The sequence below is a fragment of the Eschrichtius robustus genome, chromosome 9 (assembly GCF_028021215.1).
Source record: "Eschrichtius robustus isolate mEscRob2 chromosome 9, mEscRob2.pri, whole genome shotgun sequence".
NCBI lineage: Eukaryota > Metazoa > Chordata > Mammalia > Artiodactyla > Eschrichtiidae > Eschrichtius > Eschrichtius robustus.
Genome location: NC_090832.1, coordinates 13,747,511 through 13,758,237, shown reverse-complemented (window position 1 = coordinate 13,758,237; position 10,727 = coordinate 13,747,511). Strand labels below are relative to the sequence as shown.

Below are 10,727 nucleotides of genomic sequence, written 5' to 3'. Positions count from 1 at the left end.
TGTATATACAAAAGAGACATTTGTTTTCTTACTCTGGCACATAAAAAATACAGAAATATTTACATATGTACAAAATATTAAAACATACAAACCGTACGAATAATGAAAAGCAAGATTTCACAAAAGATACTTTTTTGGGAAATACACACACTGAAAAAGAGGTTCAAGAAAGGTGACAAAACATTTAAATTAACAGACACCAGAAGATGATATTTCAATAGGTATTATTAATTTGGTAAAGCAAATAAAATGTCTCAAATGCTAATGGATGGTAAAGAAGATTTACATTTAAGATTGTCCAGGTAAAATTACATGGTCCTTCTTTACCATAAAATTGAGACAATTTTATTTCATCTCTGAATCACAATCATCAGAAAAACAGTTTTTCTTAAAATATTTAAATTTTCTGATTTATATTGAGAATTTTGAATTTTTTCACATTAAATTGTAAAATATTTTAAGAGTTTGTGTATCCTCTCTTCTCACTGGGGGAAAAAAATCCCATGTACTACACTGATTTCAACATAAAATTGAACATCACAGTACATTTATTTTTTATTTTTTTAAGTTAAAACCTAACATTTTCTAACTAACCTTCAAGATCACTTACAACTGATTTATTAAGAGATCACAGTCGTCGTAAATTCTTCTTGCTTTTCTTAGTACCAGGCAAAGGACCCATTTTAAAACTGGCTTTTAGGGGCTTGCCATTTGAACAGTCTTCAGTGGTATGATAATTACACAGGCACCTTGTGCAATAATCAAATCCACAGCCTTCTCGTTTACAGGTTGCCCGTTGTAAATAACAATCGTATTTTGCAGGTGAATTACAGCGAATACAGGCTTTGAGGCTCTCGTTCTTTTTCAAAGTTCTGGCAACCTAGAAAGAAGAAAATCCATAAACAAATTTTAGTAAGGACTGAATGTAATTTAGTTAGTCAAAACAAGGGCACCTCTGTGCCTTCCCCAATACATGTATAAAGCACTAATGTCACAACTCCCGCCTTTAAGGAGCTTACTGTTCAACGCGTGAGAAACCACTGTCAACTGATCCAGTGGCTATTTCCTAATGCTACAAACATGCTCTTATTCATAAATGCTACTCACACATCAATGCAGAACTTAAATGTCACCTTTTCTGTGAATTCTTCCTGGAGTCACTCAGGAGTTGGTTGCTCTTTCACCTCTAGTTCTACTTTTTTAAAAACACCTATCACATTATATGGCATTTATCTTTATATAGCTATGAAGGTTACCATGTTTCCATATCTATGCGGTGCCTGATAAAATTGACTTCTTGCTTAGCTCTCTTCCTCAGTTATTAAAGGCAGTAATTGTGAAACGTAGTACTTAACAGTTTTATAAAAAAAACTTCAAAATCAAGGTTTTTCCTTATTCTCTTAGTGTTTCCAAATTAGATCTCAACAACACTGAACTGTCATAAACAATGCCAAATGATATCTATTATTTTCGGCATAGAAAGACATCTCTGTGTACTTCCCTAATTTGATTAGTTGAGTTATAAATGGTTTTCTTACTCTAAATCCTCTTAACAATAAATGTCCCATATGTTTCTAATTTATTAATAAACAAAAAATTACCTCAGAGAATTCACTGTGTCGACTGTAAGTAGAACCTTTCTGATCACCTGGATCAGGTAACTTGGTTCGAGCGTCTTTTTTGGGGAGAGTCTGGGTGGCTGACTTTTGCACGGATACTAATGGGGTTCTGAATAAAACATACTCTCTGGTTGAAGCGTGTGGTGAAAACTTAATGTTCTTTTCCTAATTAAAAAAAAAAGGTTTTAATAGGATTAAAAAAATATTCTCCTATATTCTCAACAAGCATGATTTTTTATTATGTTTGTACATGTTGTACATGTAAAAGGGACAAATGAGAATGTAAAGGATTTATTCCTGTATCCAAATTACCTGCATGTGCTTAAACACAGCCCCCCACAACTATTCACGCATTTAAAGCCTAACAACCAAGCTGTTGAGCGAAACGGCAAATCAGAAATTGTGAGAAAGCGCTTTACACTCTTAGTATGTAGCATTTAATACATGATTTATAAAGCACTACCACCAGAACAAAAGGTCATTCTCCCCACCCACCAGTAGATGGCAACAGTCACTGTTTGAGTGTCCCCTCAGTGCTATGAATGGATTCAAAACAATCTTTTGGAGTAGAAAAGTTTCCATTAACACCAGCTTATACATAAAGAAACTGAACCTGGAGAATTTAAGCAATGCTTGTCTAAAGCTACACAGCTAGTAAGTAGCAGCACCAAAATTTGGACCTAAGTCTGCCAACTCCTAGGCCTGAAATTTTAATCATGTGTCGACCTTGATTCTCAGAAACATCTCCAAAGTTACTAAGTATTTGGTAAAGTAAATGAATTCCTTTCCTGCATTAAGAAGCTTCAATATGTAGATAATTACTGTTTGTTAACAGCTAAACTACAAATGGCAACCAAGATTAGCTATATGGTCAACTCTCAATGAGATCTGAGTAGTTTTCCCTTTATCTTCGGACATTTCCTTTCATGGAGAACCCAAGAAATAAATGACTGGGGTGGGATCCCATCCCCTTTATCTTTGAATTATTTTAATGAGTTACGAATGTAAAGGATTTCCAGATCATCTGTTATCCTTGCTATTTCCCCCTACGATTTCAAAGGTAAAGAGCACTAGCTGTTATATTTTAAAATTAAAACAACTGCAAGAGACTTACGGTAATTCTTTGTATTGCTTTATTGTACAATTGCAATGCCCCCTTATCATCTTCTAGAATCTTCTTCCAAGTTGTGCTCACTTTAGACACACTGGAAAAGTAAATGATTATAAAGGAAACAATTAAAGCACCACAAAGAGCTAAGATGACTATATTACAGAAACATTAACCGTGCAAAAAAGAAATTTCTATTAGCAGTGCTTCTTAAACTCGGCTATACATTAGAATTGCCTGAGGCATGCACTTAAGATTTAAGGATGGCCCATGCCTAGTCACTTGGGTTTAACTGATCTAAAATGGGGGCCAGGGCGCTGTATTTTTTTAAAAGCTCACCATCAAGTAATTCTAAGTGGATCCAGGCTTAAGAACCACTACACTTCGTACTTCACTTTTTCACAATATCCACAAATATCAAATAAGACGCCCCATTGTATATATGACACCATCTTGGTTATTTATTAACATTAGACAAATTTCAAACAACTTGAGGACATACTGCTATTAGTAGAAATCAATTTAAAAAATCCATTTTGCTAACAAAAATGTTGTGAGGTTGATTATCCCTCAAGAAGCTAGCCAATAATAAAAATCAATCCTTACTTATGTCTGTTTTGCTTCACCTATATTTCATGGACCAGTGTAAAGTAACACGAAGAGTACCTCTAAAAAATTTCTCAAAAAGCCAAAAATGAACCCAGTTGAGCTGGAAGCAATCTAATCCAATAGTCTGGATAATCATCTTAATTCTCAGTTACCTCATCCTAACAGGTTTTCTTTGGTGGAATGCGAAAGGGTGGTCAGTATAAGGTTTCTAAGAAATAGTAATAATCAGACCCATTTGTGGGTTTCTGTATTTTCATCACTCTCAAATTTGAAAACGGCCTAAAAAGAACAGAAATTATTTCATACTTTCAAGTGTGACAAAAATCATAATGCCTATTGGGCCTGTACACCAGACCTAGGCTCTTGTTTTATAGTTAAGACTAAAAGATGGAGCTTACGTATGAACAATTTCAGAACCAAAAGGAACAAAGATCCCAATCTCACAGAAATAGTTTTCTAATAGCATAAATATGAAATTTGAAATAACTGGATTAAATGCATACTTTAAAAATTATCTTTCTTTCCTCCTAGTGACACATAAGTAGTAAAATACCAGCAACCAGACAAAAGTCATCACTTCAATTAAAAACAGTGCAAGACTACCCTACTATGTCTTTGCATGAGCTGGTGGTACTGAGCCATCTAACAAAATGTTCATGGATTATATTAACAAACACAAAGCAACAATACTTACTTGATTAAGTCCATATCACTGAGCTGTGTCAAAATATTTGCTAAGAGATGTCTGAGTCCCCTTCGAAAGAGTTCACTGAGAATATCTACACAGTCTAGGCCCATTTTCCTGCCAATTATATTCTGTAGTCTAAAATTTCCACTGGATATAAATTCCTTCAGCTTCTCCCAATCTATTTTAGGATTTCGTTTACAATTTTTTTTTAATGTTGAACAAACCACTTTTTCAAAATGAAGAGCCGGCAGCAAGTTTTTGTTGGGATATTGGTCTGGGCTTTGCGTCCGTAGCAGGCAAGATTGTGGACTGTCACTGAAATTTTCCACCAGGGGAAGGCTACTGTCTTCATGTTCACTGAGGCCACTTTGCTGGGAAAATGAAGAGTAGCCACTGTCTTCATAAGGTCCACTGGTCTCTAGTTCTTCTATGTCGTTCGAACTATTAAGTGTTTGCTGTACATGTAGATTTTCCTTATTATGCAAGGGCTTGCTCTCAGTTTCAAGTTCTACAATCCTGGGGCTCACGATCGGTGACCCAATATCTGATAACCTTTCATAGTCTTTAATGAAGTCTTTATAAGAACCTTCCAAATTCGCAGTAGTGTAGGAACCTTGTCTTCTATTGTCATCAGGCTTTACCGGTTTAATTCCAGAATGAACATGGTTATAGTTAAAATCACACTTCATTTTGACAGAGACAGTGGAACTTTCTTCTTTACAACCTACAAAAAGAACATAACATATTTACTTCCTAATGGCAAAATTTCCACATATCCCTCCTTCTAAATTTGGGATATAGAGACTTAATTACTTTGCATTCTCTCAGCACTGTGTACTGCCTATGTAGCTGTGAAATTATCCAAGTTTAATATGAGAAAACATTACTAAAACCTTATAAAAGTATACACATATATATTCTTGAGGGGGTACCTTCAGTACAGACTGCTTTTAAATCTGTATAACTCTACCATCTGACTTTTAGAGTCATATCTGGGTAGAAAGTAGTGACAAAAGGGACTATTTAATAAATATCTGTGCTTATGGAACAAATAAGGAAATGTGATGCACCAAGAGCGGGGTCTGAGATAAGAAATATCCTTATAGAAATCAAATACTTCTAGAGAAATATGGTTAAGACAATGGGAGGAGGGGAATGTCAAAATAGTTTTGATAAAAGTAGCAAAAAAATTTGTATATTTAAATGTTAGTTTAGCAATTATTATAAGCCTTACAATAATGAATCAAGAAATCTATAGGTAGCTTGGAGAAAGGACTGAAAAGGCAATAAATTTAATCGTTTGAAAGTTAACCATACTACTGAGGTTTTGGGCCAGATAATTTTGCTGGGGGCTGTCCTGTGCACTGTAGGATGTTTAGCAACTTTTAGCCATTTGATGCCATTAGCAGCCGCTACTCCCCAGTCAGGACAATAAAAAATGTCTCCAGTAACCACTTATTGGAGTGTGGGGAAGCCAGCAGAAGCCAAATTTCCCCCATTCCTTAGGTGAGAACCACTGCTTTAAAGGATGATTAGGATTTCTGTCAGGTAGTAGAGACTGGGAAGGAATGGGTTCAAGAAAACTGCTTAGCATTTTTGAAGGCAGAGTATACGGATTGGTATGTGCTTCTACTGTACTCCCCCATCTACTATACCCCCTGCAAACCAATCACAGGTAGGTAAAAATTTACCCTATAAGTAAATGTAGGTACAGCATCTGTTCATATTAATTTTACTGTTTTTACTTAGAACCTCTAAGTACTAAAGGACACCTTGATAGCAAGTAACCTTGTAGGTAGAGACTCTCTCTTAATTAGGTTTAAACTAAGAGTTCAGGGGCATAAAAGTAAATAAACCCCCAATTAACCCTAACTCTAGAACAAATTATTCTGAGTGGTTCTCTTCTACTCAGAAGAGTAAAAAATTCCAAGAGATTTTTATTTTTGCCTCAAGTAAAGAATTAAGTATGATTTACTCAAGACTACATTTTATCTGAGAGGATAAAAAAGAAGCCACCAACAAAGACACACCTTTTACTTTGTTTAGTTGCCTAAAGGGAAGAAGCCTGAAACTGTATTTCAGAAACTCAAAATTCTTTTCAAAAGCATTCTTCCTCTGTTGTCTTTAGAACTTAGTTACTGAGAGACTATCCTATAGAACCCCTTTCATTCAACATTGTTCTTTGGATACGGACAGTTCTTTAAATTTAGAGCTAATAATGATTCAACTTCCTTATTAAGTGTTTAGAAGTTAATTTCCAGTGTGTTTCCAAACACTTGATTCTCACAACCTTTCGAGGTAGAATGGAGAGGCATTATTATTTACAGTTAAGAACACTGCAGCTTATCTAAGTAACTTGCCTAAGATTTGACAGGTAGTTAAGAGGGACAGATTATTCTTCTTCACTGTAAATTCACTGTTCCTTCCACTATCTCACCTGGGAAGTAAGATAAAGAGCATTAAAAAAAAAAAAGCATAAAAGTATAAACTTATGGACTTTGGGTTATAATTTAATACTACGTTATTTACATTGTTGCTCAAATTGCTCCAGCTTTTGCCATTCTAAGTTCATGTTCATTTGACATTCCTTACTTTTTGGCACTAAACAAGATGCTCCAGGCTCATCTTGTATTTTTCCTGTTCCAGCCAGAAAATCTATTATTTCTCCAAGGAACTTTGGTTCCTTTCATTGGTTCCAAAATCTGGATGCTGGTTGTAGATTTAGAGTGTGAAGTTTATACTGCAAAATAAACTGAATACCATCTTTTATTTAAAAAAGGAAGCTGAAAGACTGTAAAAAGCTAATTCCACGTCTTTTAACTAGTTCAGTGCTTCCCCATGACCAAGCCAAATGCCCCCTAAACAATTTGGGAAATATAACTGATCTGATATTATCCTGGAAGGAAAAAAAAGTATCACATGGTTCTGTGACCTCTTGACTCAGATAGGTGAGGGGTAAGTCTAGTTCTGCCACTTCATTCATTTATCTAATGCCTCTTTAGTGACAGGGTGTGGAGTAGAAAAGAAACTAGTCATGCAAGATCTTTTGGAGGTGAAATCCTGATATCTAAAAGCCTTGTGAAAAACCCGACAGAGGTGGACCCTGGAAGGACAAGTGTTGAGCTTTCAAGGAAGAGGAAGGCCTGCAGGGCTGTGACTTAGTGAGCTAGGGGAAGAATTGATTGAAAATGAAAGTTGGAGAGGTACAGAATGCTCTATAGGATTCTTAGGGTAGACTGGCTTTTATTTAGTGTGTAAAAAAGAGCCTTTGAGGGGTTCTAAGTAGAGACATTTGGTTTACATTAAAAAAAAAAAAAAAAAAAGATTGGCAACTGTGGAAAATGGATTGTAGGAAGATTCAAGTGAAAGCAGGGGGGCTAGTTGGAGGTGCCTATCACAGGAGTTCAGAGAGTTGGGTACCTGAAACTAGGATGGCCGCAGCGGAAATAAAGATAACTGGATAGATCTGAGATCTTTTTAGAAGGGTAAAGTCAACAGAGGTTGGGGATGTACTGTATTAGATGTGGATGATGAGGGAAAGGGGAGTAAAGAGTACCCTGGGGTTCAAATCTTGAGCATCTCAGGTACAAAAAACAAACAAACAAAAAACTAAGCAAGCTTCCTCATTTATAAAATGCAGGTAAGAGAACGAACCAAACTGGATTAAATGTATGGAAGAGTCCCTGTCACTTATAGTTTAATAAATAGAACTTATTTTCACCATATTATTTTTGTAAGCCAAATCCCTTCATATTCTTTATACTGTAAATCACGAACATTTTAAAAGTAGCAAAATGCATTCTACACAGATCTATGCATTTCAGATTACTATATACTTTCCCTAGGAATCATACCCGACTTCAAATGAAAATCCTTGCTCAGCCTTTTGACTAGTTGTGACTAATGTGACCTAGAACATTGAATTAGTCTTTCAGTTTCTTTAAAATGGAAATACTAATGTCAACTCTATAGAGTTGATAACATTCTTAACACCTCTTAGTTACCCACTCGACAATCCAATCACGAGGAAGTGGTACGATAGTTAACTGCACAAAGTTTGACCTTCCATTTAACCTTCCAGTGTAGATGTGACACGTCATATTACAATAGTTAAAAAGATTACAGTGCTTGGAATTAAAAATCTCTACTATCCCAATGCTAAATAACCGAGTTCTACAATCTCCAATACCTATAAGACAACCAGCATGTGCCCAACACTGATGAGGCACGGCTATTCCTTAAAAATTTAAGAGAGCCCCAAGGCCTGCCGCCATCAACTGCAAACCAGCCATAATCCCTGAGAGAAAATTTTAGAAAAGCCTACTTTCAGAAGTAATGGAAGGCGATAGATTTTTAATTTCATTTCCTCAAATTTGTAAATATGGAAAAAAAAATCCAGGGACCAGCAAATACTCTCGTGAGGGGCAAGGCAGTAAAGACAACTGGAATTAAGCAACCAAAAAAGTCCCTTCCTGGAGCCACCAAGCTTCAGAATTTCAGAGGGACTCAAGATTCAGGGTTTTCTAGAAACAGACTTAACCTGTTAAAACATTTTTTGAGTTTTCTACATTCCTTCTCTAAAGAAAGGGGCACTTTTCAGTGATGACCAAATATACAATATCAAGTTGCTGATTTCTAAAATTCTTGGCCATTTCTGAGGTAAAACGAATGCATCTGGATCTCTTTTGGGAGAAGCAACAAAGAGGATAAAAAGTCAGCGTTTATCTGACTGCCTCCCATTGCACCCAAGAGCTGGAATAAAAGACTGGCTCCTCAGGAGCGCGGCAGAAAAAGAGAACTGATGCTTCACTTCTCAAATCTGCTTCCCAAATTCTTCAAGACCGTCTCAGTTTGGACAAATTCAGGGTTCTGTATTAAAAAGTGCCTTTCTTCCTCCCTCCTTCTGACTCCAGGCCTTGAGACTGAGTCACTGAGTAAAGGGAAAAAAGGAGAAACTGAACATTTTTGGTTGGACGTCCCAGCAGAGCCTGGCCCGATGAGGGGGGCCCTGCATTTGGCGGGATTGGGGCGGCGGGGACCCTGGAAATCCCGAGGGGTCGGAGGGGTGGCCCTCAGGGCGCGGGCCGGCGGAGGAGGCGGGAGATAACAGCGAGCACGATCTCCCGCGCCCGCCAGGAAGGCTGAGGTGACGAAAAGCGGGGGGAACTGACTTCCGACCCGGGGGTGCGCGGCACACGGGGAAACGGGGCACAGAAGCGGGGGTCGGGCCCCCGGCTCGCGGGCCCTGTCAGAGCCGCAGCCCCGGGGTGGGGGAGGGGAAGGAGGGGCGTCTGGCGCCCGGGCCGGCGGGGTGGAGGTCGGTGGCCCCGCGCGAGGAGAGAGGGCCACCGGGGAGGCCGCGACCCGCACCTCCTCGGGAGCCGGCGCCCAGCTACGCGTGCACGGCGGGACCCGGGCCCGCCGTCCCGCCTCGGCACCTCTGCTTCCCCTCCCCGGACCCCTGCCTTCTCCATCCCGGAACCCGGGACCCGCCACCGCCGGCCGCCCGAGGCCCAGCGACGAGCCCCACGGCCGGACTCGGGAGCGCATCGGGCCCGGGGCGCTGTCCCCCGTCTCCCCCCCCCCCCCACTGGGCACCCCTCCTGGAAGGCGCACCCCGCTCGCACTCTCTCCTCTCACCCACCGTCCGAGGGGCGAGGGCGTCCGGCGGCTGTCAGGACGCTGTAGCTGCAGCGGCAGGAATCGGAGGGCGGCCGTGGGGAGCAGCTGCAGGGGCACCGGCTCATGCCAGGGCAAGTGGGGTCCGCCTCAGGTGAGGGAGCTGCGCCCGGGACAGAGAAACGGGCCACCCGCTTCTCAGAGCTCTAGCTTCTAAAAGGCGCCAGCTGGTACTTTTAAAATCTTTGAATTTGGTGCCCAAATCCGCACGGCCCAATGGGGCGCGCCGCTCGCACGCGCGCTCCAATGGGAAGGCGGCGGGAGGGGGTGCCCTCACCCACGCCCAATTGGAGGCTGCCGAGGCGGGGCCGAGCCGCCAGGCCCAACCTCCTTCTTCCCCGGCGGCTCCGCGCGTCCGGAAAGATGCTGAGGCCGGGGGCGGGACCTCGGAGCGCAGGGAGGCCACTGCCGGGCCGCACGTGGAAGGAGCCTACCACGCATGCGCGCTCCCGCCACGCTTCCCTTCGCCGCCTGGGGAACGGGCCTCCTGCGGGTCCTAATTTCATCCTGAAGGCAGCTCCGGCTTCTGTCTGAAGATCTCCGATGGGTAGAAAGGGTGGCCGACTTTCTCCGGTCATCTCACAAGCTGGAGTTTGGTGAGTGGCGACTGTGGTCGTCCGGGAATGCAGACTTTCCGGAAGAGAAGCCCTCCCCCAGCCCTACTTAGCCCGCCTCTCTAGGATTTAGGCGCGCTCCTCTCTCCTCCTAGTTTCGCCCCACCCCCGGCTCGGCGCTTTCGCGCAGGCGCTTGTGGCGGGCGGTGGCTGTGGTGTTGGCGGGTTGGCGCTTGCGCGCTGGGGTCCCCCGCGTTTCTGTTTGGGGGGCGGAGAGCGTGGGGCCGCGGTGGGTGGGGCCGCGTCTCTCCCGGCACGTGGAGCTGGTGCCGCTGCCGTGATGGTGGGAGACCTGGGCCCGTATCTCCCTGGAGCCTTCCGGAGGGAGTGAGGCTGGGACAGTCACTTCTTGTAAGCGTGTTTGTTTTTATTTTCAACCACTGTTTCCCAGCCACCACTGCTTTGTCACG

The 10,727-nt window shown here is 41.5% G+C and overlaps 1 protein-coding gene and 1 long non-coding RNA gene across 8 annotated transcripts in view; one reads left to right on the top strand and one right to left on the bottom strand.

Moving 5' to 3' along the window:
- Positions 1 to 332: 332 nt before the first annotated feature.
- On the bottom strand, positions 333 to 10,217 carry FBXO5 (F-box protein 5). Of its 7 annotated transcripts, XM_068550731.1 has the most exons (7): positions 10,138 to 10,202; positions 6,617 to 6,776; positions 6,385 to 6,461; positions 4,031 to 4,748; positions 2,734 to 2,824; positions 1,602 to 1,784; positions 341 to 880 (listed from the first exon to the last, which is right to left on the bottom strand). In XM_068550731.1, exons 4-7 carry the CDS (start codon positions 4,711 to 4,713, stop codon positions 629 to 631), a joined length of 1,209 nt encoding a protein of 402 aa, XP_068406832.1. In that variant the 5' UTR covers positions 4,714 to 4,748; positions 6,385 to 6,461; positions 6,617 to 6,776; positions 10,138 to 10,202; the 3' UTR covers positions 341 to 628. The 7 variants fall into 7 exon arrangements, with proteins under 7 accessions (XP_068406835.1, XP_068406830.1, XP_068406829.1 ...); XM_068550730.1 differs by lacking the exons at positions 6,617 to 6,776; positions 10,138 to 10,202 and adding an exon at positions 9,669 to 9,698; XM_068550729.1 differs by lacking the exons at positions 6,385 to 6,461; positions 6,617 to 6,776 and having other exon boundaries at positions 340 to 880; positions 10,138 to 10,217.
- LOC137769048 (uncharacterized) overlaps positions 10,138 to 10,727 on the top strand; it is a 46,425-nt gene continuing 45,835 nt past the window's right edge. The window contains exon 1 of the long non-coding RNA XR_011074912.1: positions 10,138 to 10,299. This is a non-coding gene — a long non-coding RNA (uncharacterized lncRNA). The remainder of the gene's footprint in view (positions 10,300 to 10,727) is intronic.